Source organism: Bison bison, unplaced genomic scaffold (genome assembly GCF_000754665.1).
Source record: "Bison bison bison isolate TAMUID 2011002044 unplaced genomic scaffold, Bison_UMD1.0 scf7180017864487, whole genome shotgun sequence".
NCBI classification, from domain to species: domain Eukaryota; kingdom Metazoa; phylum Chordata; class Mammalia; order Artiodactyla; family Bovidae; genus Bison; species Bison bison.
In genome coordinates this window covers 6,955,430-6,982,808 of record NW_011495047.1, presented here as the reverse complement: position 1 = coordinate 6,982,808, position 27,379 = coordinate 6,955,430, and the positions used below count along the sequence as shown (strand labels likewise).

The 27,379-nt window shown below is 37.6% G+C and overlaps 1 protein-coding gene across 1 annotated transcript in view; it reads left to right on the top strand.

Moving 5' to 3' along the window:
• Nucleotides 1-25,073, top strand: part of CDC5L (cell division cycle 5-like) — a 40,665-nt gene extending 15,592 nt beyond the window's left edge. Inside the window, exons 9-16 of the mRNA XM_010863088.1 lie at nt 1,183-1,331; nt 3,223-3,385; nt 5,574-5,738; nt 7,098-7,178; nt 7,986-8,228; nt 10,819-11,016; nt 23,695-23,907; nt 24,650-25,073. Of these exons, the coding sequence (XP_010861390.1) occupies nt 1,183-1,331; nt 3,223-3,385; nt 5,574-5,738; nt 7,098-7,178; nt 7,986-8,228; nt 10,819-11,016; nt 23,695-23,907; nt 24,650-24,754 (1,317 nt within the window). The 3' untranslated portion in view covers nt 24,755-25,073. The remainder of the gene's footprint in view (nt 1-1,182; nt 1,332-3,222; nt 3,386-5,573; nt 5,739-7,097; nt 7,179-7,985; nt 8,229-10,818; nt 11,017-23,694; nt 23,908-24,649) is intronic.
• The last annotated feature ends 2,306 nt before the right edge of the window (nt 25,074-27,379 follow it).

Here is a 27,379-nt window from a genome sequence, read left to right as displayed (position 1 = left end):
AAAATTAGAAAAATTTCCTCCCCTTCATTGCTTTATTTCGCTATTCCTCTCTGGTTTTCTGTCTTAAGTGACTTTTTTGATTCACTGCTAGGAGATTTTCTGAATTTTACCTTCATACAGTTTTTAAATTTCTACTGTCATATTTTAAATTTCTGAGCTCTCTCTTTTTTAATTAGATGGGTATATGCATGCTGAGTCTCTTCAGTTGTGTCTGACTCTTTGCAAACCCATGGACTGTAGCCCACCAGGCTCCTCTGTCCATGGAATTTACCAGGCAGAAATACTGGAGTGGGTTGCCATTTCCTTCTCCAGGAAATCTCAACCCAGGGATAGAACCCATGTCTCCTGCATTGTAGGCAGTTTCTTTACTGTCTGAGGCACCAGGGAAGCACGTGTGTGTGTGTGTGTGTGTGTATAAATATATATATATATTTTTTTAAGATGCAATTTATCCTTTTATAATGTACAGTTCAGTGGTTGGAGTATCAGTGTTGGATTGTAAGAAGAGCATGTGAGATGAGAATTACTTGGCTGTGACTCTATGGAAAATGTAGCCTGCCACAGACCCTGAATTGGGGATTAGGAGTTGTGGGTGCTGTGTTAGTAATGAGTGCAGGGTTATAGTAGAGGGTTATACTGTAAAGAGAGCATGTCAGTCCAACCTGAAAAGGTCAAGCAAGACTTCAGAAAGTAATCTGTCTTCTTGAGTTTTCTTATGAAGTAGATAGACCAGTTGGTAATATCTTAACCTCACAGTGGAAGAAACTGAGACTCAGAGAGTCTAATGAAGATTGGATCAAGAATTCGTGATAAAGCCAGACTGGGTGTTCTGATGTTTAGCTTAAGCTCATGTTGGGAAAGTTGAATTCTTAGTTCTTCATGTAAAGAGGCTTGGCATGGGAAATAGGAAAAGTTCTTGGGTAATGGTTTTCGTATGTGAGGCCACAATCACATATACATTTCTTGACATATAAAACTATTTCAAAACTTCTGACATGTTAATGTCAGAAAGAATGGAAGTATTGAATTCTTCCATGGTTCAATATTCTTTTTCTCTCTTGGTTTTCATTGAGAAAATATGTAAGAATTGTGCCTGCTTTTTGTGTAGTAGGGCGATAAGAGAGGGGTTTGCTAAGCTGTCTAAACTATTAAAACATGCTTGTTTACTATCTTGTTAATCAGGAAGCGCAAAACCTCATGGCTCTGACCAATGTGGACACCCCATTAAAAGGTGGACTCAACACCCCTTTGCATGAGAGCGACTTCTCAGGTGTGACACCACAGCGGCAGGTTGTACAGACTCCAAACACAGTTCTTTCTACCCCATTCAGGTATTGTAAATAAACAACTGATTTCTGCTTTAGAAAAACCTGAATCCGAGGACTTGGACAATGTGTTTGCTTTAGAAATGTTGACAGAAAATGGAAATTAGTGTTTAACTTGCTTTTAGAGTTCCCCTCATTCATAGAAGCAAATAACATTATAGTATTTAGGAACTAGTCAAATACTACATGAACCTTCCTTCTTTTTTCAGAGTTTCTGGTGCTGTCACCCTGTTTGTGAATACTTTTAATCTGATTTAAGAAGTAGATCCATCCATTATTAATGATGATTGGTGACTTTTATAAAAATTGTAATCCCTTTTATGCATGTATTACTGTTGCTTGTTCCCCAACATTTTATCATGAAAATGTATAACATTTAAAGAGGTTGAAAGAATGGTAAAGCAAACATCCATATACTCACTACTTGATTCCATGGTTTAGGTTTTATTGTGTTTGCTTTATCATGTATCCATCCAGCCATCAGCCTATCTTACATTTAAGTACATATCAAAGCAAGTTGCAGGTATTAGTACATTTCACCCTAAACACTTCTTTGTCATATAAATCATTGACTGGAGTTCAGTATTTGTTTATACTTCTTTTTTTTTTAACTTCTTTTGTTTTAAGCTACTGTTTTTAAAGAATTTTTAAGATACAAATATTATAGAAACAACGTGTATTAAAATAGAATTTGAGCTTTTAAGGTTAGAAATAGTTGGGGTTTACTATTAATTTTAAAATTTGTCCTCTTACTGGTTAAGTATGTGAAGCATTTCTGACTGTTATAGCTGTGCATGACAGCAGGATCAAGAACATTGGCAGCGAAAACCTTATGTGACATAATACTTACGCAAGGCTTGCAAGAGAGCCTAATCCCTCTTTCTCCCGTGTATGTCTTGTTTCTCAACTAGATTGTGAGCTCCTTGGGGGCAGGAATCACGTCTTATATGGTAGCACCTCACCTCACCTCTGGGAACGCTCTCTGGCAGCATCACCTGTCTGGAACACAGCCAGGATTCAGGAAGTAATCAAAAAAACAAAAGTCTTTGAACATATAAAAAGAAAATTATTTATTTTTGGCTGCATTGGGTCTTCATTGATATGCGAGGGCTTTCTCTAGTTGTGGCAGTTGGGGCTTCTCTCTAATTGTGGTGCACGGGCTTCTCACTGTGGTAGCTTCTCTTGTGGTGGTGCACGGGCTCAGTGGCCCCAAGCATGTGGGATTCTCCTGGACCAGGGATGGACCAGGGATTGCACCTGTGTCCCCTGCCTTGGCAGGCAGATTCTGAACCACTGGAATACCAGGGAAGTCCGAAGCTTTGGACGTTTAAACTGTATGGTATGAAGTTTAGGGGTTTTATTTCAGAGAGTTTCTAGGACCTAACTCAGAACAATTCATATTTAGATGTGATCCTAAAAGTCTGGTGTTTGGTTTCCAAACAAACTTGAAGTATGCATACCTGTGATGAGAATGTGATGGCCAACAGCTATAGGCAGGGAGGAGACAAATGATAAGCTGAAGATACTGAACTCAATGAGAGTCGTTTGGGGTCTTAAGTGTGGTGGCCAACCTCCCTGACTACTGTGTGTTCTTAGCCACCCTGATGTGTTAAGAAAAGGTTGAAAAATGTTTTATGGACCTAGTTAATAAGGTGAAAAAATACTAGCTATCATGACTTTATTTCAAGTATTAAAATAAATACACTGCGTGTAAATGCTGAGTTAGCTGAACCAAACCTTTATTTTAACCGAGAGGTCTAACTTAAAACCAGATAGGGAGACAAAATTTTAGGAATCTTTATTTCTTTTCTTATAAAATAATTTATGTGAAAAATATTTGGAAGCACAATTCAAATAAAGTTGGCACTTTCATTAACTAGAATTTCTGTCTTTCTAGGACTCCTTCTCATGGATCTGAAGGGCTGACTCCCCGGAGTGGGACGACTCCCAAACCAGTTATTAACTCCACCCCGGGTAGAACTCCTCTTCGAGACAAGTTAAACATTAATCCTGAGGATGGAATGGCAGACTACAGTGATCCCTCTTATGTGAAGCAGATGGTCTGTGTCAATTCTCTTTTAGTACTTTTTAAAAAAAGTTAAAACCTCAAGGGTACCAAAATAAAAATTTTCCCCTTGTCAGTGCGTATTTCATATGCCTTCAGATTCTGTAACCTGCAGACACTAGAAAAGGAACATGATTTGTAGGACTTGAGAAGGGAAACCTTTTGGTCTTATTAGCCTACTTTTTCTTATTCTTATTTTTCAGTATTGATTATGCTGATAGTAACGCTCCTTGTATCTTTTGTGATTTTTAATTTTTATTATTTACTAATTAATAGTTTAGCTTCTTGAATGGTACACTGATTTTTTTTCCTATTAAAATAAGGTATGAATTTCAAATGCCTCATAAATTAGATTTTGAACTTTGATTCCTCTGTTTGCCTCTGTACTTTTAGAAGGACAAAGTATCAGAGCCAAGTTAATTTGATGTTCATTGCTGACCTTAATGAAGTTTTTCTTCTGTATGTTTTGCAAGGTGATATAGAAAGCTAATTATAAAAGTTACAGTTTTATTTTTGATCATGTTATTGCTTTTATTACATTACTACTGAGCCTTTTATTTATACCGTGAAAGATCATTGTGAGATTTTAAAAAATGAATTAAAAGACGCTTACTCCTTGGAAGGAAAGTTATGACCAACCTAGATAGCATATTCAAAAGCAGAGACATTACTTTGCCAACAAAGGTTCGTCTGGTCAAGGCTATGGTTTTTCCAGTGGTCATGTATGGATGTGAGAGTTGGACTGTGAAGAAAGCTGAGCGCCGAAGAATTGATGCTTTAACCGTGGTGTTGGGAGAAGACTCTTGAGAGTCCCTTGGACTGCAAGGAGATCCAACCAGTCCATTCTGAAGGAGATCAGCCCTGGGTGTTCATTGGAAGGACTGATGCTAAAGCTGAAACTCCAGTACTTTGGCCACCTCATGTGAAGAGTTGACTCATTGGAGAAGACTCTGATGCTGGGAGGGATTGGGGGCAGGAGGAGAAGGGGACGACAGAGGATGAGATGGCTGGATGGCATCACTGACTCGATGGACATGAGTCTGAGTGAACTCCAGGAGTTGGTGATGGACAGGGAGGCCTGGCATACTGCGATTCATGGGGTCGCAAAGAGTTGGACACGACTGAGTGACTGGACTGAACTGAACTGAATGGTGGTTTGCTTCTATTTTACAAATTAATTCTAACTTCATGTATAGATTTGGTTAGTTGAGAATTTTTTTAAATGTTTGGATTGATACCATGTAATGCTGACTCTGAATGGCTACATAGGAATTAAACAAGTGAAGAATCTAATGTGTGTAAAAGCACAGATCTGGACACTTCATGGGATTGAAAGTTGAGTAAAGATGTCCCTTGTCTTAAAGAATAGTTTATGCTCTGGAGAGATTGGCAGTACTAAACCAAATCCAAAAATAATTATAATATAAGAACAAAATAAAGCCCTTTGAGTAAAACCAACATGCTAAGGGTGGCCAAAGAAAGGAATAAATCACATTTGCTGGGTGGGTACTAGGAACGCCTTCCTTGAAGGAGGTATGCTCGGAAGTAGGATGGGGGGCTGTCCCATGTGGAGATCACAACATGAGTAAGCATGGAGCATGTTCTGGACGTAGCAGCTCACCTGGTCTTCCCTTCTTGCATATATGTGACGGACCAGTAGGGAATGAGACAGACAGGTGAGCTGAGGATGGACTGGGGAAGACTTTGGGTACTAGGCACTTTGAGGAAGTATGAGCTGTTTTCTTTGGCTTGCATATGACCTGTTTTGCATGAAAAAGAATCATACACACAAATTCAGCTGCCTTTTCAGATTAGGTTTTATTTATCCAAGGACAAATTTACTTTTGAATTTGTTCTTTCATTTCCCATTAAATTTCAGAAATCCTTAAAAGGAAATCCTAAAGGACTTCTTGTTTTTTTGCCCTCCAGAGGTATAATTCTCAAACCTGCTATTAGACTATCCCAGAGTAAATTCATTGACCACAAATCTAAGTTTTTATGATTGGTCTTAATGTAGGGAAGAAGTAGAGATAAAAATTAAACAAAATTTTGTTTCAACCCTTAAGTTAGGGATCATTTTTCTAGAATTAAAATTAGGCTAATTGTGTTTTAGAAACTCTTACACAATATTAGTTGAGTATTTTAATGTGTATAAATTGAGAAAGACTAATTTTTTTCTACAGGAAAGAGAATCTCGTGAACACCTACGTTTAGGATTGTTGGGTCTTCCTGCTCCTAAGAATGACTTTGAAATTGTTCTACCAGAAAATGCTGAGAAGGAACTGGAAGAGCGTGAAATAGATGATACTTACATTGAAGATGCTGCTGATGTGGATGCACGGAAGCAGGTGGGTGACGACTGTTAACATGTCCCAGGATCTCTACTTAGTGTTTTTTTCAGTATTGAAAAAAATTGCACTAAAGGAAAGTACTTAGATCAATCTTGATAGGTGTTCTTAAAATGTATAATCATACACGTTGCAGTTTAAATATCCTCTGTCAAATTCATTATGCTCCTTTAAAATATGTGTAAGTAGTCTATTAGATACTGCTTTCACTCTTGCCAAGACCAGTCTTAAAACAAGTACATCTTATTGATTGATTTGTTGGTTGGTTGATTTGTTTCTTCGTCAGTGTAAACTAATGGGAAGTTTCGGGTAACACAGGGAGCTCAACACGGTGCTCTGTGACAAGCTAGAGGGATGGGCTGGGAGATGGGGGGGCGGTTCCAGAGGGAGGGAACGTATGTGTATTTATGGCTGATTCAAGTTGTATGGCAGACGCCAACACAGTATTGTAAAGCAGTTATCCTCCAATGAAAAAGAAAATTTAAAAACTGTGGATTTGGAAATTCAGAGTGCATCAGAATAAAATTAGTAACACCTTGTACTAATATAGTTTCTAGTTAATAATTTTTCGTATGTACATAACGACCAGGTGATATAAGTAGGATAGGTATCAGGTTCATTTTAGGAATGAGGAAACTCAGGCGAATTAAGTTAACTGTCCCAGGTCTTATGTCTTGAAAGTGGTAAAACGAGCTAAAACTGAGATCATGTGATCCCCTTCAGGACTTCTTGTTGCAGCCTATTTGGGGATATTTTTAGAAATTGAATCACTTCTAGGGATTGGAGTGATGGAAGTCGTGCTTTAGAGAGAAACCACATGAATGTGCTTTTTGGTGGGGGATGTATGATAATACTTTATGAATTTAGTTCTCTTCCCTATTTTGAGCTACATTTATTCTAAAAAATGGTTTAAAGTTTTCTTGTGTCAACCCACATTATTCATAATTTAAGAGTCATAAAACTGCACCCTTGCTGGCTGGGTTTTTAAATAAAAAATCAATAGCTTCTGAGGTGGAAGGGAAAGGTTGTATTGCAGGAGGGATAATTGGAAGCATCCCCTCTAAGTTTAGGACTTGGTCTTTTAGACAAGAAAAGAATGATTATCTGATTAAGGGAGCCATGCAAATCTGGAGAATGCTTCTAGTAGCTGTTGGAAGTTCTTAGTTTGTGCTGTAACATGAGAATGAATAGACTGGCTAATTTCAGTGGCGTTATATTGCCTTTCTACAAACTTACACAGATTACTACAGCTTTAGTTCTTGAACATACATGTTCTTATAGATGAAAGTGTTTTCACCTTTACTGAAATGTGTCAGATACTGTATAGCGTAAAAATGGTTATAAAAATAATTTTTCTAGGCCATACGAGATGCAGAGCGTGTAAAGGAAATGAAACGAATGCACAAAGCTGTCCAGAAGGATCTGCCAAGACCATCAGAAGTAAGTATTAGAATTTCTGCCTTAGGAAGTTTTAAGTTTCTTTTTATGTGATTGATGTATTTTATATTATTCATAAAGTCTGTAAAACAACATTTCATCTACTTTCTGGACTATAGTAAAGCAGTTCCCAGATCCAGTCTTTTAAATGCTTCACTGGTACAAATAAGAATTTTGAAAGAAAAAAATAATTTCTTTTGAAAATGTTAAACTGCTTTAGGTATACCTTGGAGATACTGCAGCTGGGTTCCAGGCTACTGCAGTGAAATGCACGTCACTCAGTCAAGTGCGGATTGTTCTGTTTCCTTGTGTGTATAGAAGTTACATTTATACTAAACTATAGTTTTTTAAGTGTGCAGTAGTGGTATGTCTAAAAAAAGTACATACCTTAATGTACTTAATGTACATAACTTGATTAAAAGCTACTTTATAGCTAAAAAAGTGCTAATTATCGTCTAAGCTTCTGACCCTGAGTCATAATCTTTTTGCAGTAGTAGCATTAATGATCACAGCTCACCATAGCAGATAGAGTAGTAATGAAAAAAATGTTTGAAATATTGCAAGAATTGCCAGTGTGACATAGACAAAATGAGCAGATGTTGTTGAAAAAATGGTGCCAATAGATTTGCTCAATTCAGGGTTGCCATGAACTTTCAGTTTGTGAAAAAAAAACACCTTGTCTGCAAATTGCAGTTACAGGAAGCACAGTAAAACAAGGTGTGCCTGTATTTAATTCATTGCTGGAAGAAGTAGTAATAGTAGTATGTTGCAGTACTATGTTTAATAATTGTACTTGTTTTAAAATTTTAGGTAAATGAAACAATTCTAAGACCGTTAAATGTAGAACCACCTCTAACAGATTTACAGAAAAGTGAAGAGCTGATCAAAAAGGAAATGATCACAATGCTTCATTATGACCTTCTACATCACCCTTATGAGCCATCTGGAAATAAAAAAGGAAAAACTGTAGGATTTGGTACCAATAATGCAGAGCACATTGCCTATCTGGAACATAACCCTTATGAAAAATTCTCCAAGGAAGAGCTGAAAAAGGTATCATTGAGTATTTTTGTCTCAGGATTTAAGTATTTGTTAGATACTGTGTATCATGGACAAACATGAACATATTTTCCTATATGGATGTTCATAAACAACAGAAATATATGGTTAAGAGAGAAATTTCATGTTAAATGTTATGCAGACATCCTCCCTTCTCCCCTCCCCTCTCCACAATGTTCAATGATAGACCTTTATCAGAGAGACACTGGCTTTGATGACAGGGTGTTTTTGTCTCATGGGTGTGCGCCTCATTTATCGTTCCTACAGTTGTCATTTTCTGGGTTTAATTTTGCTGTCTCTGAATAGGGTGGGATTGCCTTTAATACTTAAACCTCACTTACCTAGAATACTATGAAAAAACAAGAATGTATTAAAATATTTACAGATTAAACCTTTCATCCATTCACAGAAAGGAAATACCGTTTACTGCATGTATTTCCCTGACATGGTTTCCCCCTGCCCTTGTGGATAAGGAAATAAAGAAATGTTTTCTGTATGATATAACGTCTGTCCTGCCTCTTCCTCCATATGCATTTTATTCTTTCTGCTTTGACAGAGCAAACAGCTGTGATTGTGCCTAGAAATCTGTACAGTGATCCAGGAAAAGAGAGTTGGTGTCATGGTTGGAAGAGGAGTGGTCTTTTGCTGAAGTCTTCTTTCTTTAGTCTTTCATTCTGCGGGGCAGTGAAGTACCTGTCCATTAGAATGGGTGGACTTAGGAGGAAACCAGATTCTTCTCTTTTCCCTCTTGTACTCGCCTTCTCTCTTTCCTACTTTCCCTTTTTCGTACTGTATAAGTGATACATGTCTATTATAGAATATTTAGAAAATAGAGGAAGAAGGGTTTAGATTTCTGTTTCAGTTTGCTTCTGAGTAACTGAGTTGCTGTCTTCTAGTAAGTGCCATGGAAGCTACCCTCTGTTAAGAATCAGATAATGACCTCATTGCTTGAACAGTTTCCTCTTGTTAGAGTGAAAATATGAGAAGATGGATTTGAGGAAATCAGTCTTCCTGAATTTATTGTATATATGGAAACCTGAAACAAAGATCACATTGTTACTAATAGAAGTTCTGTAAGGGACAGATTCTAATGCATGCTTTGAAAATAATTGTAAGTAGTGCTTTAGAATTTTATATGAAACCATTACAAAGCAGTTCATCCTCCTGTATTTTATGACCTGTTTGTAGTCCCCTGTGTTCTGAAAAATTTGAAGCACCTATTTACTTAGCAGATTCTTTAGGCACAGTTTCAGTGGAACTTAGCTGTACTTTCTCCTAATCATTGTAAGAGCTAAATTTGTCAATTTTTACCATGTACCGTTTCAGAGTTAAATACCATTTCACTGATAATAAAGAGCCCAGTTGTCATTAAGTGTGTTAAAATTGGTTTGTTTCCATTATTTCCTCTAAGAGGTATCATTTAAAAGGATCCATTCTTTATATTCTGTAGACTTGATCCCCCTCTTTTTTTTTTTGTTTAAATTTTTTCATATGCTTGTTATTTATCTTGATTTTTCTTATGTTTTGGTCTGTGTTTATTTTCTGATGTTCCTGGAATGATTGAGAGCTTTCTATAAAGCACAAAAAGTAATTGTTGGTTTTTCATGAGCCATGAAGCAAAGGGCTGGAAAGAGTTCATGTGGTATGCTGATGGAGTCTGTGTGTCTGCTGCTGGGCTGGCTCTTTGTGTCTTGCTGTATCACTTAATCCTCATAACAAACATGTTAGGTATTATCTCCCCTCTCCAGATGAGAAACGGGCTCACAGAAGTTCAGCAAGTTCAGATAGCTATTTAAATGCTAAAACTGTGATTGGACTCCGCTTGTCCAATTCCATCCTCATTCTATCATCTTAAACAGAATCTTTTCTAGTGACCAGCAATTGGTCTGTGATCTGTCATTATTTGATCTGTGCTTCCAGTCCTATTCTCTGGTAATGTCAGAGACATTCTTTCAGATGAAAAAAAAAAGGCATGTGTCAAAAAAAAAAACCCTGCCTAATTCCCCTTCACTGCACTGGGAAGTCGGAAGTGTCGGGGTTGGTGGTGAGCGGAAGGAGCACCCCCATGCACTGGTCACCTTTGGTTTGGGTGTGAGCCTGTCTCTTCTGCTTCCTAGTGTTGTGTTTTTGAACAAATTGTTTAACCTCTCTGAGCCTTTGCTTCATGAACTGTAATGAGGTTAATGACCTTAATGAGCTTCATGAACTTCAGTGAGGTTAATGTTGACTGCTTTGTAAGAGTGGTATGCTGTTTGGAGATAAAATAGGTAAAACTTTTCAGTCCAGTTCCTGGCACATAGTAGACGCCTGAGAAATGGTAGCTGCTGTTTTAATGAGTGAAGGCGAAGAATGTTTATATTATTGGGTGTAATACATGGATGCTTGACTCTTCAGATCAATCTGCATTGACTTCTAGGCTTCTTAATTTGTTTCACTTAGATATTTATAACGCCCTTCCAAAAAACCGTCAGTCAACCAAAGCTCATTGCTTTTGCCCAGGGAGGGAAAGACCAGTCTTTTAAAACTTTCTATTGATGGCAAGTGTCTCTAGTCCTCAAGCTTACTGAAATTATTATTGTGACAGGCTCAGGATGTTCTGGTACAGGAGATGGAAGTGGTCAAACAAGGTATGAGCCACGGAGAACTCTCAAGTGAAGCTTATAACCAGGTGTGGGAAGAGTGCTACAGTCAAGTTTTGTATCTTCCCGGGCAGAGCCGCTACACCCGGGCCAACCTGGCTAGCAAAAAGGACAGAATTGAGTCGCTGGAAAAGAGGCTTGAGGTTGGTATCCTTTTAATATTCAACCTTAAATGTGTACTTTGATTGAAATGATGAATCAAACTCATACCTCTGATGAATGAAACTCATACAACTTCAGAAAAATAGATGTAATTGTTTTTGAATTTCTTGAGAAAAACTGCACTGCACTGAAGTGTTTGATCTGCATTGGTTTTTCAGGATGGCTGGGCTTTGTGATAAAGAGAGCTCTAAGTTGACCACAGGTCAATCAGAACCTTCTACACGTGGGAGCAAGGAGCCAAAAAGTGAACACTGGTCGCTCAGAACAGTGTAGATGCGCGCTGAAATAGCAATTTTCTCTAAGGAGGGAGATCAGTGGACCAGGGAGCTTTCTTTCTGTAACCAAGAGGGCACACTTAAAAAACTTCAGTACCTTTCTGCTCACTCTCTGATTCCTGTGAGTTTGCTACAGGGAGAGTGCTGAGCTGGATTACCTAGACAGTGGCTTCCATGATTTTTCACGTCTGTGAAAACATTGAAAGGTACTCGATGGGAATTTCATAGCATGTGGTTTCTTAATATAGTCTGCATGTTTTGAATTCCAGAATCTGTGTAGGAATTTTGCCAGTGGTATGTAAATTGTGGTTCATGGACTGCTAGGCTGCCTTGTGAATTCTTAACAGTGGTCTTCAGGGGTGTTTCTGAGGCCAAGGTATCTTGGGATGGGAAGTATAAAGGGGTGCTTCAGGCAGTCACGTGCAGAAAGTGGCTTCAAGTTCCTCTTACGTGATTACCATAAGTAAAGTAGATTTGAATATATTTTATTTAGGGTTAAAATAAAAAACAGTGAAGTCATTTGGAGTGGTTGGGGCTGTGTGGAGCTAGGGAAATGAGCTGGAAAAAGCAGTAAACTTTAGTTAATTTTTAATTTTACCTTTAAGGTCACATGTCTAGGCACCTAATGGTAATGCTCGTGAACTTCTTTTCTCATTTGGTGGGAAATCAGAGTTTCTTCCTGAAGTGATTTTCATCTTGGGTAAAATTTTAACAGTCCATTGCTACTGGTTACTCTAGCTGTGTTACTGACTTCCAGCAGGGTGTGCTGTTGCTCCGTGTTTTAACTCACAAGTCAGGGAAAGTAAAAAGAACATCAGTGGTTAAATTTAAGTTATATTTTCTGTTGTGTAGGCTTCATTTCTGATAAGTGGTAGTTAGCAGTGTAATTCTGTTCTAAGGTCAGCATCATAATTGATTGGAAAGCTATTTGGAAAGCTTCCTTGTAACCTTTATATATAAATGCTTAGGTCTCTCACTTAGTTTGAAAATCTCATTTGAGGTGGGCAAACTCTTTATTGCTCAAATGGTAAGGACATTTTGTGCTGTTTAAAATATAAAAAAAAGTTTTTCCCCCAAATCTCATTTACTTTGTTGAGGCACTAACTTTCATGACAGCAAATAAATGTGTCACAAAGTGAGTGGTGCCATAAAGTACAGTAATTTTTATTTCTATGTTGAATTGGTCTTGTGAGTTTTGAAGGGAAAAATACAGAGAGAACCACTGCTGTTCTTTTGGAGATTTATTTGGGTCGTTTATGAGCAACCATTAGAAACATGTGGTTCTCTTTGTTCAGTTCAGTACCAGGAACCGAAATCTTCCGTTGAACTATTTTTGCTGAAGGATTGGTGATTTTGGAAGAATATTCATAAAACAGTCTGAAGTAATTTTTCTTTTCTTGACTCCTGGATAACTTGCTTTAATGTTTACTCAGCTAGTTACTTTTAAAGAACACGTAATCAAATCCTTTAATTTAGTAAACTCTGCTTATTTCAAATGAAAGTTCATTAAATCTTTAAAAAGAAGAAAAGAGACTCAAAAACACAAATAAACAAATCCCTCATTTTATTTGTATCCATCCCTAATTCAGAACTAGATTTGTCTTAGCTTATTTGAGTTTTTGAAGATACAGTTCTCCTGATTTGAAATACATAAATATTTTATTTCAATTGTGGTAATTCTTTCATCATTTCAGTTGATTGCTAAATTATAAACATTATTCAGAGTTTGTTGTGGGGAAGGAACTCTAGTTGTATTATATAAACTTAAGGCTGTACTGAAATTATCCGTGCACTCTTAGGTTCAGGGAGACGTGCCGTGCTGTACTGAGCACAGTTCCCGACTGCCAGTGTGCTTGAGTTCTGCTGCGTGAGCTCTGGAACAGTGAATCTAAATTAGGGCCCCATCACACCATATCAAGCAAGATGAAATCCAGCTTTGTCGTGCTTGGTGTCTCCTAAATGGATTAAAAAAATATGCCCTGAGGTTTATTTTGGAGCTAGTCTTCAAGCCATTACTCATGATTAGTATTTGAAACTTAGAACTTAAATTAAAATCCTTAAGATTCTCATTTAAAACTAGTTAGAACCATCTCAGGTTTTATGTAGAATGTTTTGGCTGGTACAAGGAGTCCTTTAAGTAAATAGAATCAGAAGATAGTCACAGGTCAGAAGCAAGTGGGAAAGACTAACCAAGTCCACATACTTTATTCTGCTTAGGAGATAGAATTAATTTTGGAACCTTACCAGACATCTGTGTGTAAACAATGGCAGCACCTGCAAGCAGAAGTGACGGCTAATATCAGGAAAGGAAAAGTTATGAAAACACAGCATGTTGAGGCCATTTAAATATGGTGGCAAAAGGCCATGTTATTTGAATAGCTTCTGAGGGCATTATAGGTGTCTTAGGTAGGAGTGTAGCATGTTTGCCGTTCATGAGGATACTCCAGTTAATAAGAAAAACTTAATTTCTGTTCAGTGTCATGTTTTTATAAAACAGAAAAAGAAGGATGGCCATTGTAGAAGAATTTTCATCAAACGGTTGAAACCGTAGGCCTTTATTTAATCACACATTCAGTGTGTTACTGAGCATCAGCTGTGACCAGCCCCTGCTCTAGGCCCTGGGGACACAGCAAGGACTCAGGCGGATGAGCTTTCTGCTCCTCCAGACTTCATTTATCTGGAAAACACTTAACGTGGAGAACCTTCTTTTCCGATGATGCCAGATAAATGAGTCATTACTGTATTTGGGAAGTGCAAATAGAATTTGAAGTGTTCTAATTTGTTTCCACTTTAAGTGGAAATAGGAAATCGTCTGAAGACATAATTATTTTGAGTGAAATAATTTCCAGTAGGTGCAAAAGTGAAATGAGAAGTCTGAATTTAGGCCTGCCATTAAATTTAATAGTATTTGAAATTGTATCTAAACTGCTGTGTTGAGGAAGTTTGGCTGAAAAGTAGATTTTGTCATGTTAGCTGTAAAAATGGAAAGGCTTTCCTTAGAGGTGGGAACTAGGTCCAGAAGTAATACTTCTCCCTGTGTTTTACTGGCACAGCCAATTTAGTCAAGAAATACCGTGTGACATTGACTTCTTGGAAATAAAGTAACTTAAAGAACACAGATAACACATTTAAAATCCTTCTCAGTGTGTTTGTAGAACTCATTTGGGGACCCCTGACTTTTTCGGATGGTTATATTTCAGCAAAATTAGCTGCACGATGGATCCTGTTTTCTCAGTGATCATCATTTATTTTTACACAAGATAAAACTTCCCTTAAAACCTAGGGTAAGGATTAAGTTGGTGTGCACTTGAGGGTGGAGGGATGGTATGTTGTTGTATCTCAGCAGGTTTACACTTGGGCTCTTGTGTGGGTGGGAGGGTATGTGTGGGGTGGTGTGTGGTGACAGGCGAGAAGTCCTCAGTACTTGGAACATTCTCAGTTCTCAAGTTCTGCTCTCTGCCATCACCCTTAAAGGCATTAACAGATTTCTTGGTTGTTTCTAGTGGCAACTCTGGAAGCTAGACCAGAGATCTCTTGTGATAACAACAGTGTTGCTTTCGTTATTCCTCAGCATTAAGTTGAATTTGTTTCTTGTAGTTGTTGGGTTTCATTTCCTAACTTATGCAAAAGTAAAATGCTCTTGGCATTGTATTATTGGTACTTTTCTGTTCTTGGAACTGCGTCTAGTAAGGTTTTGCCTTATTGCTTTAGGTTGCTTTTTAGGGAGGCAGTCTGATGGTTGCTAACTGATAGATGCTGGCTAATAATCACTTAATTGGACCTGCATCTCATCAATATTGAGATAGCTCACTGCTAAAACAATGCTAATGAGCAGTATAGAGATTAAAGGAGTATCACTCATGGGCTCTTGTTTGCAAACATTTCGATGGTTGAATCACTTTACTACTATAGGATCATGTTGACTAGGAAGTGGAGCTGCCGTTAACTTTATATTTATTTTAGGTATTCTGAAACCTGTTTTTCCAGGGGTATAAGGTTATTATCTGGGTCCCCAAGCAAGAATTTCAGTGAGGGATGCTCTTAATGTTTCTGAACCTCACTGTAACAGACTTTAACTGAGGACAGTATTGGAGACCCAAGGATAATGTGTTTATTTTGGAATTACTTAAGCTTAGTAACTTTAACAAACTTAGTGAGTTTGAGAGTAACAATTACACTTTTATAAGTCCCATACAGCTCCCTTTTGTAATGACCCGAGGAAACACTTACGGTTCCACTGATTCATCTCCTGGGGACCATCAGTTTTCCATTGGTCTCTGGCCAGTCTTTTTTAGACAGTTTCTCTTCTATGCATTTAAAAAATAACATTTGTAGGCGTTTTTTCTAAAAATAATACCAGTAGTTTGTAGAAAATTTTAAATTAAAAAAAATAGAAAAGCCTACCATTCAAGTGTAATCACATTAAACATCTTGGGATGTGTATATATAAGATTAAATATGATAGAAAAAGATTTAATATATGTACAGCCACACATATCAGTGTGTGGATAAAGGTCTTTAAAACTAAATTGGGATCACCATGTACTACTCCATTCGTTTAATAGTATATTATAAGTACCATTCAACAAAACAAAAGAAAACCCTGATCACTTGTACTCTTTTAAAGCCTGTGGCAAAAGATTAGCTTTGGTGAAGTCTCTGATAATTCTAGTTATATTCTGCCCAGCTTCTCAAAAAGTTGTTAAAATAAACTTTTTTTTTCCCATAAAATTCTTCTGAGAGATGTTTTTCCTATAGTTTTGTAGCTTGTTAAGAATAAAAGAACTTGGAATTAAAAAATGTAAGCTGGGGAAATTGAAAGCTTTTTTCCAGTGTCAAATAAAATTCTTACAAGTAGCTACGTACAGGTTAATGCCTAAATCAGGGAAGGAGTGATGGGCAAGTTCATTAATTGAGATCTTGTTTGTGTGTGTCTGGAATGATTTTTCAGTGAACTGTCTGGTGGCATTAAGCCATCCATCGCCGCAGCTTGAATTTCTTCAGGCAAGTTTGCATGTCACGGGCTGAGGCCGGGAGGACATCTGGCTGAGCTGCAGTGTGCCCTAGTGTTGGACTCCAAGTAGACGCAGTGGCAGAACTTCATCTCTTGGTGACTGTGTGTGTAGCCTAGGGCAAGTTACTTAACGTCTCTGAGTCTCAGATGTTTCTTACTTGTAAAATTTGGGTGGTAGTTTTTATCTCATGGAAGTGAGAGCTTGAAATAATGTAAGATGAAATAAGATAGTGTGTGCCTTACAGTTGGTAAGTTTTAGTGGATAGGAATCCTCTCCCAGGTCTCTCAGGTTCATATCATCACTCTTTTTCAGTCGCTACCTTGTGTCGGACTCTTTTGTGACCTCATGGACTGTAGCCCACAAGGCTGCTCTGTCCATGGATTTCTCAGGCAGGAACACTGGAGTGGGTTGCCATGTCCTCCAGGGGATCTTCCTGACAGGGACTGAACCCAGGTCTCCTGCATGGCAGGTGGATTCTTTACTGCTGAGCCACCAGGTAAAGTGGCTCATTATCACTCTTGGTGTTAGCTTAATTAGATTTGATAGTGTAAGGTACCAAGAAGTAACTACCTTGAGTAAGACGGTGGCTAAGTTTTTGCTGTTTAAATTTTGATGAATGTCTGAAATACGAGACATGGGTCAATTTTAGGAGAGAGATTTGAATAATACTTAAAGGCTCAGATTTTGTTTCGTAGAAATGAATTTTACATAACTGGATTTTAACATTTCATTTGTACATTTTGGCATGTTGAGACAGTTGACATACTTTTACATTTTAATGTTTACATTATATTGATGTTTCATGGTTTGTGGTGTATAGTCTTAACAAAATAGTTATCCTTTGGAGTAGACACTGAATTTTAAAAAAACTTTTATTATGGGAATTTTTAAATACACCCTCAAGTAGACTGGAGTAATGAGTCCTAGTGTGTCGTCACCCAGCTGTGACAGCCATCAGCTCGTAGCCACTCTTATTTCATGTCATTTCCCCTTCCCCGCTGTTTGAAACAAATTCCAGACATCATATCGTAAAACAGAATTATGATGCATGAAATTCGTCAGCTTGGTCCCCCTATACATTTATATGTAGATATATATTCATTCATCTCTTCTTGAATTGAATTTTACACTTTCATTTTGGATGTAGTCAGCTTTAATTATATCCAGTGTTGTCTTACTTTAAAATACTAATAGTTATAGTGAACTTTATGTAAAATCATTAGAAATTTTGTGCTGATACATATTTAAGCACAAACTTCCATTATAACCATATTTGGGAGGCTTGTCTGGTGACAAGTGAACAAAGCATTTAATCCTAATTCCGTTACTAAGTTTGTTAGTTGTTTTAAGAAGACTTTAAAGTATGTCTCTAAGTGCAGTTAAGGATTTGAAAAAAAACTTTTGACAACTTTTGGTAAATGAACTGTAAATGCAGTGGTTTGAAATCAGATTTTGGAAGAACTTTTGGTAAATCACCTATAGGAAGTAATATAACCTCCCTGAACCAGTACTTTTCTGTTGAAAATAAGTTGTCCTTCAGGGCAGTTGCTAGCGCTTAGTTGTATTTTTTAAAAGGGCTTAAAATATTAATCTGGTTAAGTCAGAGCCTGGTTCTTCTTGATTCTGTGTAATTTTTAAAAAAGTTTTTATGCTCTGTTGGACTTTAATGTTGTTTCTGTGTATGAGTGTGGGGTGAGGGAGCTGGGGCTGATTCAAGGTAGATGTGTTCCATGTATGCGTGTGTGGTTCATGCTTGAGATTTACTGGCTAGAAAAAGGCCAGACTTTATAGGTTAGTTTTTTTCCCCTCCTAAAATGTATTGAGCAGTCATAGGTCGAGCATTTTATGATATGTGGATATCGTCCTTTACATTTTAATGATCAGATGGCAGATGTAAGATAAGCTAGAATTGAATATTAAAAGCTATATTCCTTTCTTTACATTTAAGGTATATTTACATATACTTTATATATTTCTTCTTTATATTTTTGTACTAACATATAGTTATTTGGGGTTTCCATGGTGGCTCAGACAGTAAAGAATCTGCATGCACTGCAGGAGACCCGGGTTCCATCTCTGGGTCAGGAAGATCCCTGGAGAAAGGAATGGCTACCCACTCCAGCATTTTTGCCTGGAGAATTCCATGGACAAAGGAGCCTGAAGGGTACAGTCCATAGGGCTGCAAACTGATGCAACTGACACTTTCATATAGTTAATTGACTAAATTTTTTTTTCTGTACTTTAATTTTTTGTATAATTTATTTCCATATTTGCTTGAAATCTTAGCACAGTATTTGAGCCAGAACACTTTAATAAAGTTTGAGCTAAATTAAATAAAATTGTTCACATTAAATGGAAGCTTTGCAGTTTTAAAATCTTTGGTATTTTGGGAATAATAAATGACTCAACTGTGTGAGGTGAGGTAATTCCCAGATGTAAGTCATACTAAATGTGCCTTGATGACTAATTAAACACTTTCTGAGCCTAAGTGTTATGTTGTTACACCAAATTGGAAATTGAATTTCCATGGCGTGCAGTGTATAGCTAATTGAATTATCTTAGCCGATGAAAATGATAATTTGTGTGACTAATTTTTTTAAAAAGCACTGCATATATTAATTTGAAATTCTTTGCTGTTAAGGTTTTTGGAATGTGTATTTGAATCCACATGTGACTGGAGTGTCTAATGTTGCTATGTTTGGAACACACTGAATTATAGTATCAGGAACTTGCTGCAACTAACTTATGGATTTAGTTCACTTATTATTGGAAATGAGGACATTTTGGTAGGCCTAGTTAAGAGAAAACAGCTGACACCTAGCTTCAGTAATGACATTGGCTGAAACAGAATTCTCCATCCTGATTGCCTCCTGCCATCTAGGGGCTTTAAAAATACAGTAGTCTGAGACCATATAAATAAGAGTCTCTGCAGTGATAGATTTTTAAAACTCTACAGTTAACTTCTTAAATTTACATACATACATATGTCACTCAGTCATGTCTGGCTCTGCAATCGTGTGGATTATACAGTCCATGGAATTGTCCAGGTCCGAATACTGGAGTGGGTAGTCTTTCCCTTCTTTAGGGGATCTTCCCAACCCAGGGATCAAACCCAGGTCTCCCGCTTTGTAGGCTGATTCTTCACCAGCTGAGCCACCCGGGAAGCCCAAGAATACTGGAGTGGGTAGCCTATCCCTTCCCCAGGGGATCTTCCTGGCCCAGGAATTGAACTGGGGTCTCCTGCATTGTCAGCAGATTCTTAACCAGCAGAGCTATCAGGGAAGCCCCTTTTAAGTTTAGCTGGAGTTGAAGAGCATTGGCTTAAAAAGATGTACTCTAGTACCTGTTACTTGGTGTGGTGGTCCTAAAGAGGCAGACTGCTCACTTAAGAAACAGCTGTCTTTTCCTTGCTTTATTTCCAGGAAGAGATCTCTGTCATTTTTAAAATTAAAGTTGAAATTTAAAAGAGGGTTTTAAACTGTCATCCATAGTCCCTTGGTCCATTAGAGAGGAGAGCAAAATGGTTAACCTCTTAGTACCTCTAATAATTGGAATCAAAAAACAAACAAACAAAACAAAACAAAAAAAATAATTGGAATCAGAGCTAACATTTGTTGACTGCTTGCTTTGTGCCAGATATTACTGGGTGGCTAACGGCTTTTCTGTACTTTATATAGTAACTTTTAGTGATAACTGCCATTTTATTGATGGAGAAGTGGAAATACAGAGGTTAAATAACCCAGATCAACTCAAAACAGTTGAGTGACTCACTTCACTCCACGGCACTACTGACTTGTTCCAGTATTTCCTGACTCTTAGTAGATGTATCTTTGCTGTGGAACTCACTTTAATTTGTTATCTGTTTGAGGAAAATGGCTCTTTTATAAAGGACATTATTTATTAATGGATTTAGTCTTTAAGTGCATTGCAGAGGAATAAAAGCTTATTTTAACTTTTATAAAATGTTGAAGATAGGAATGGCTTTAAATAAGCTTTATGTTAATTAATTTTCGATCCATCTCATATTCTTAAGGGACACATAAAACATGTCCCTTCCCTGCCACCCCCTGTGCCCTGGGCTTATTTGACTTTGGCTTCAGTAAAGTAACCTGGAGATGGATAGGTATGAAGTACTACTTTTCCAGTAGAAGTGTACTTTATATTTTGGGGAACATGGCATTTTTTGCTCTTCTTACATATTCTAAAAAAAAAGAAAGCATTGAGATTGACATGTTTATTTTTATATCAGACGTAATGCTTTGAAGTGAATGTTTAATGGAAAACTATATATTTGTTTTGGTGATTATATCGTTTCTAAGTATTGAAGGAAACATCCTATGAACAATTTTCTAATCAGTGTTGTCTATTTGACAGTGTTTTCCCATGGTACCACTTCTACTTATTTACCGCCTCCCACCCTCACATTTAGTATTTCAGAAAAAAAATTGTCACACTGTCTCCCTTGTTACAGGGCACTCTCAATTATATTATTGTGAATTACAGAGTATCATTTGGGTATATGTTATCCGGAAACTACTTGGCTTTGATTGCTTTTAGAAGTCACTTGATGGAATCAGTTTGGAGGGTGGTAGGAGAGAGGAAAGAAGTTGCAAGGAGAAATGGACACAAAGAAATTTATACAGATTTAATAATTATTCCTGAGGCTTTGACCTCACAGTTACAAGTGTTGTTTGTTGGAAACAAGTGTTTGCAGATCATGGTGAAGTGAGGACATTGTTGGATGTAGAATGTACACCCAGAGAAGGCGTTATACTGATGGAATTCTGCGTCACAGCCTGCTGCCTCTCAACTTTTCCTTGTACCCTCTAAACTGAGGCTTTCTTGTAGCAGCTTTTCTGCGTCACAGCCTGCTGCCTCTCAACTTTTCCTTGTACCCTCTAAACTGAGGCTTTCTTGTAGCAGCTCTAGAATTTTGTTGAAACCTTCTGCTAAGTGTCCCTCTCCAGTTCTTTTTGAATGTATATATTAAAAATTTTTTTCACCTAATTTTAGAATCATCTGAGAGGCAACCCACTTGTGCTCACTGTACATATTTAATAGGAAAATTGTTATTTCTCTTAATTTTATGGAGTCTTTTTGCTCCTCAAAAGTTAAAAACATTTTTGTTGTTGTTGCCAAATGTGATATTCTCTCCTTTATGGGTTTTATGCCAAGTTTACGATTATAACTTTATAAAAATAATCTAGTAATTTTGTACTTTTGAGGGGATTGTTTTGATCACAGCTGTGGTATATTAATTGAGTATTATTCAGTTATTTTAAATGTGCTTGATGTATAATATATAGAAGTGCATTTTTGAGATACAGATGGTGGAGATATATCGCTGCCAGCCCCCAAAACTGCCAGCCTCAGGATTAATGATACCAGGAGTTATTTTTGGAGGTAGAAATTAGTTTTCCCCATACTGTGAAATTCAAGCCTGCTTTGAGTTTGGATCATGGGTGAAGTTATTATGAATAACTTATTTGGGATTAAACTGTAAAACTGTTCAAGTGTAAGAGAAACCCTTCCTTAAGCCTAATTTTGTATTATGGTAGTTGAAGTATAAGAATAATGTACTTTTTTTTTCCTTTTCCATTGTGGTTTATAACAGGTATTGAATATAGCTCCCTGTGCTATAGAGTATGATCTTGTTATTTGTCCATTCTATACATAATATTTCGTATCTGCTAACCCGACACTCCCAGTCCGTCCTTCTTCTACCCCCTCCCCCTTGGCAGCCACACGTCTGTTCTTTATGTCTGTGAGTCTGTTTCTCTTTCATAGGTAAGTTCATGTGTGTCATATTTTAAATTCCACCTAAAAGTGGGATCATATGAAAGCGGTATTCTTTGCTCACTGTGATAGTCTCTAGGTCCGTGCATGTTGCTGCAGATGGCATCATTTCACTCTTTAGTGGCTCAGGGGTACTGCGTCGTGTGTGTGTGTGTGTGTGTGTGTGTGTATAGATACAGATGTACGACATTGTCTTATCCGTTGATGTGTCAGTGGACATTTGGGTTGCTCCCACGTCTTGGTTGCTGTGCATCGTGCTGCTGTGAGCGTAAGGGTGCGTGTGTCTTTTTGAATCCGGATTCTGTCACGGATGTGTGCCCGGGAGTGGGGTTGCTAGATTGCATGGCGCCTCTGTGTTCAGCTTTTGCAGAACCTTCATCCTGTTTCCATAGCGCTGCATCAGCGTGCATTCCCACGAACAGTGTAGGAGGGTTCCCTTTTCTTCACATCCTCTCCAGCAGTTAAAGACTTTTTAATGATGGCCATTCTGACTGGTGTGAGGTGGTACCTCATTGTAGGTTTGATTTGCATTTCTTTAATAATTAGTGATGATGAGTGTTTTTATGTGCCCCTCAGCCACCTGTAAGTCTGTTTTGGAGAAATGTCTGTTTGGGTCTTCTGCTCATTTTTTAATTTTTTATTTGTTTTGCTCTTAAGTTATGTGAGCCGCTTGCATATTTTGGAAATTAAGCCCTTGACAGTCACATCATTTGCAAATATTTTCTCCCAGTCCTTAGTTTGTCTTTTCATTTTGCTTATGGTTTCTTTTGCTCTATAAAGGCTTAAAAGTTTGATTTGGTCCCATTTGCTTATTTTTGCTTTTGTTTCTATTGCCTTGGGAGACTGACCTAAGAAAACATTGGTATGATTTATGTCAGAGAATGTTTTACCTGTGTTCTCTTCTAGGAGTTTTATGGTATCATGTCTTATCTTTAAGTCTTTTAAGCTATTTCGAGCTTATTTTTGTATAAGGCATGAGGGTGTTTTCTGATTTCACTCAGAAAACTTACTTGTGGCTGACTTACTTGTGGCTGTCCGACTTTCCCAGGACCGCTTGCCAAAGCGACTGTCTTTGCCTTATTGTATATTCTTGCCACCTTTGTCGAAGATTAATTGTAGGTGTATGGGTTTGTTTCTGGGCTCTCTGTTCTGTTTCATTGATCCATTTGTGTTTTTGTGCCAATACCAGTGCTGTTTTGGTTATTGTAGCTTTCTAATATTGCCAAGTCTGAGAGGGTCATGCCTCCTGCTTTGTTCTTTATCCTCAGGATTGCTTTGGCATTCTGGGTCTGGCATATATGGTTCCATATAGATTTTAGGATTCTTTGCTCCTTGTACATGCTAAGTTGCTTCAGTCATGTCCGACTCTTTGCAACTCTATGGACTGTAGCCCTTCAAGCTCCTGGGAAGGCCAGGTGGCTTTGCTCTGGTTGTGTGAAAAATGTCATAGGTGATAAGATGGGGATCGCATCTGCTGTACTTTTGCTTTGAGGCAGTAGATGAGCGGTCGTGCCTTTTTTGTCCTGTTATTGAGCCTGCTTTTCTCATGATACGATCTCCCCCTGGCCCCCAGATAAACAGGGGCCACATGACAACAGAAGCCAAGAGAGCCGCAAAGATGGAAAAGAAGATGAAAATTCTGCTTGGGGGTTACCAGTCTCGCGCGATGGGGCTCATGAAACAGTTGAATGACTTATGGGACCAGATTGAGCAGGCTTACTTGGAGTTACGCACTTTTGAAGAACTCAAGAAACATGAAGATTCTGCTATTCCCCGGAGGCTAGAGGTACCATTATTGCCTTGCAGCCCTACTTAGCGCTGAAGAATAATCAGGGTTTCCCTCTTTTCCCTGCCTGTGGAGGCTATCGTTTGCATGTGACATTGTCTGGCTTTTTTTCAATGAAAGCCTACAATTTTTGACTTATCTAGAGTGACCTGTGTGTAGATGGATAGGCCAGGCCATTGTGGATACAGAGGCTTTTCCTTTACTAATTTTTTGTTTTCCATGTAGAAACACTATGAAATAAGTAACCCTATGATTTCCCCCCCTGAAACTTAATTGCATCCCATTCATACAGCTCTCTGAGGTAATTAAACCAATGTCTTTTTGTTTTGTAATTTAGAATGCTGAGAATATAATATAGCTAGTCATCCCAAAGCATCAAATTCCTTTGGCCGGATTTGGTTTAACTTTATTTGCCAAATGTGCATGAAAGTCCATGCCCAGATAAATGGCAGCCAGGGCTTATTTAAGTGCATGGTGGGTGTTATAGGACAGTGATGGTTTATTTATTTGAGATAGCAGAGATTTTACAAATGCTGGTACATGTATGACCAAATCAAAGAGTGGCCACAGCACTGGGTTTTTTAGCAAAAGTAGTTGCTATTTTTATTTCTCTTTGGGGAATACTTAACTGTTGAGAGTGTTGACCTAACTCAGCTGTTTGTAAGATTATAAAGTACCATAAGATATTTTTAATTTTCAGTGCACTTACCTATGAAATAATTAATGTTTTTATTTCTTCAAGTGTCTAAAAGAAGATGTTCAGCGACAGCAGGAAAGAGAAAAGGAACTTCAGCATAGATATGCTGATTTGCTGTTGGAAAAAGAGACTTTAAAGGCCAAATTCTGAAGCATATTCTCTCACAAGCTGAATTAATTGCTGGTGTTCAGACCCTGGAAGGCTGAAACTGCTGTTTATCTTCATTGACAAATTTGCCCACCATCTGTGGTTTTTTGATTGTTTATTTTAAATGATACCAATCTTATGCATTTATGTGTAAAAACTTTAACTCCACAGGACATTTTAGGGTTTAAATTATTAAGAAGATCATTCTTTTAGCAGTGTCTTATTTGCAAATTTTTTTAGTTTTGACCTTTAATTTTAAAAGCCTGATTTTAAAGTGCTGCCTGTGAGTAAACTCTTGAATAAAAACAAAATATAAACAATTGAGAATGTAGCCTTTGTTTGAAGTAGATACTTTGAGTGCCCACAAAGCAGCAGATACATACTGTGTGTCATAATTAAGGAGTAACTCTTGGATAATAAAAATGGCAGTCCAGTGTCTTAATTTAAATCCGTAAGAGGCAGTCCTTTTGTGGCTTTATTAGTTTTGACCATTTTTGCATAGGATGATCATTTCTCTATACACTGACAAGAAAGGTTAACTTTTTAATACCTCAGTTTTGTTTTTTCCCCCAGTATAACTATCGGCAGGTCTCTTCTCTGCCCAGCTACTTACACAGATAGGACTAGATTAGGACTCAAAAGATTTAATTTTTCTTGACTTGTTATTGTCTTGTAAATAGTTTTTTTGACAAAGGTATTTTAAAGATTAATTCCAACCATACTATCAAATTTTATTAAAGCTCAATGTATATCTTAACAAGTCAATCACACAAGTGTAGAGTTTGGGGAGTGTGTAGAGGTAGAAAGATCTAACTAATAATTCATATGAAATCATTATTTGGCTACAAGTTCAAAATAAACCAGTGATATCTTGGACTCACCAAAAAAGTTTGCTTAATCTTAGACTGCTAGGGATTAAAGGGAGCAGATGAGGGATTCATTCATCAGATATTGTTAACTGTCTAGCCAGTGTCTGAGTCCTGGAGATAGACAGCCTTCCGGTTTTGTGGAGTTTACAGTCTATTGAGAATGACTGACAGTGAAAATGCAGGGAAGAAGAATGCTCTTCTTACACACCAGGACTTTTTTAGAGATGACGTGTTATTAAGACAAAGTTCTTGCTCTCACAGAGGTGACGTTAATGGCAATAAGTACCAAACGGGCAAGTATCAAATCATGAACTTTAGATTCAATGGAGAGAGTTAAAATAGGGTGACGGGACACAGTGACTGAGTGGCTACTCTAGGAAGATCAAATTAGCTGTATTTGGCATCTTAAAAGGAGCCATCTTTGTGAGGTTCCAGGGAAGAGCGATACCAGCAGAGTGAAGCGCCAGCACAAAGCGCCTTTGGTGTATTTGAGGAGCAGAAAGGAAGACAGTGAGACTTGAGTGTTAACAATGGCATTTGTATGGGATACCTGGCTGGATAGGGCCACTCAGGAGGCAGTGGTAAGGAACTTGGATCTTACTCTGTGATGAGAAGCTAGGAGAAGATTCTATGCAAAGGAACGACACAATCAGGTTTATTCTGTGGATATACGATATGTCTCACCAGGCTGGAGATAAGGAAGCTGGTTAAACATAGGAGCCTGGTGCAGTAATCCAGGCAAACAACAATAGGGACTCAAACTAGGGTGGGGCCAGTCCTGATGGAGACAGGTTGGAAGAATTTGAGCAGTAATGATTCTGTAGTCTTTATAAATATATTTGTATTTTCTTCATATCTAGTCACTTCTTTGACTTTTTTTAGTTACCTCATATTCTAGTGCTTTTTTCAAGAACTTCACGTTTTGTTTTAGGAAATATTTTGACATCTTCTATGGATAATGATAATGTTGTTTCTTCTAATAGTTCTAATTTTTATTGCATGTTTTGGTGGCTGAAATGTTCAATAATCATGATGATGGTGGTGGTAGACATTATATTTCTGGTTTTAATGGGTATGTCCATGGTGTTTTACCTTTAGGTTGGCTGTTTTGAGTCAGATATTATTTTCTTTAGAAAGGAAATACCCTCTTTTTAGATTTTAAAGAATTAGAAATAGCTCTGAAATTTTGTCAAATACACATTTTAGGTATCTCTTAAGATCATACAGTTGAGTTTTTTTTTTTTTTTCCATTTGATTTGTTGATGATGCTTTGATAGATTTTCTAACCATCTTTGAACTCCTGGACTTAGGTCAGTTAAGTAAAGAAGATTTTTTTTTTTTAAAGATTAGTTTACTTCTTATGTGAGCTTGAGTTACATGGTTTAAAAATAACTGATCAAATAATAGTTACTTTGTTCTCAAAATTTGAAGTAATGCACGTACTTGTACCCTAAAAAGTGACCAAGAATTGCATCATTTCGAAGCTGGCAGTTCAGCTCTGTCGGCTGCTCATGGTTTTGGCCCTTAGCAGTGCAGCCTTGGCTGTTCATAGTAAGCAGACGCGCCGGTGTCTTTCGTTACTGTCCCATAATGCCTGGGATTCTTTACCAACATCTCTGAGGGCAATGTTGGGTGGCTGTTTTAACATTGACTTTTATTGTATTCTCTTAAACATGCGATCATTTGGTGGTGGTGTTAAAACTAGTGATCAAAAGCATGTTCAAGTTTCAGTAACTTTGGCACAGAAATGAAAGTGATG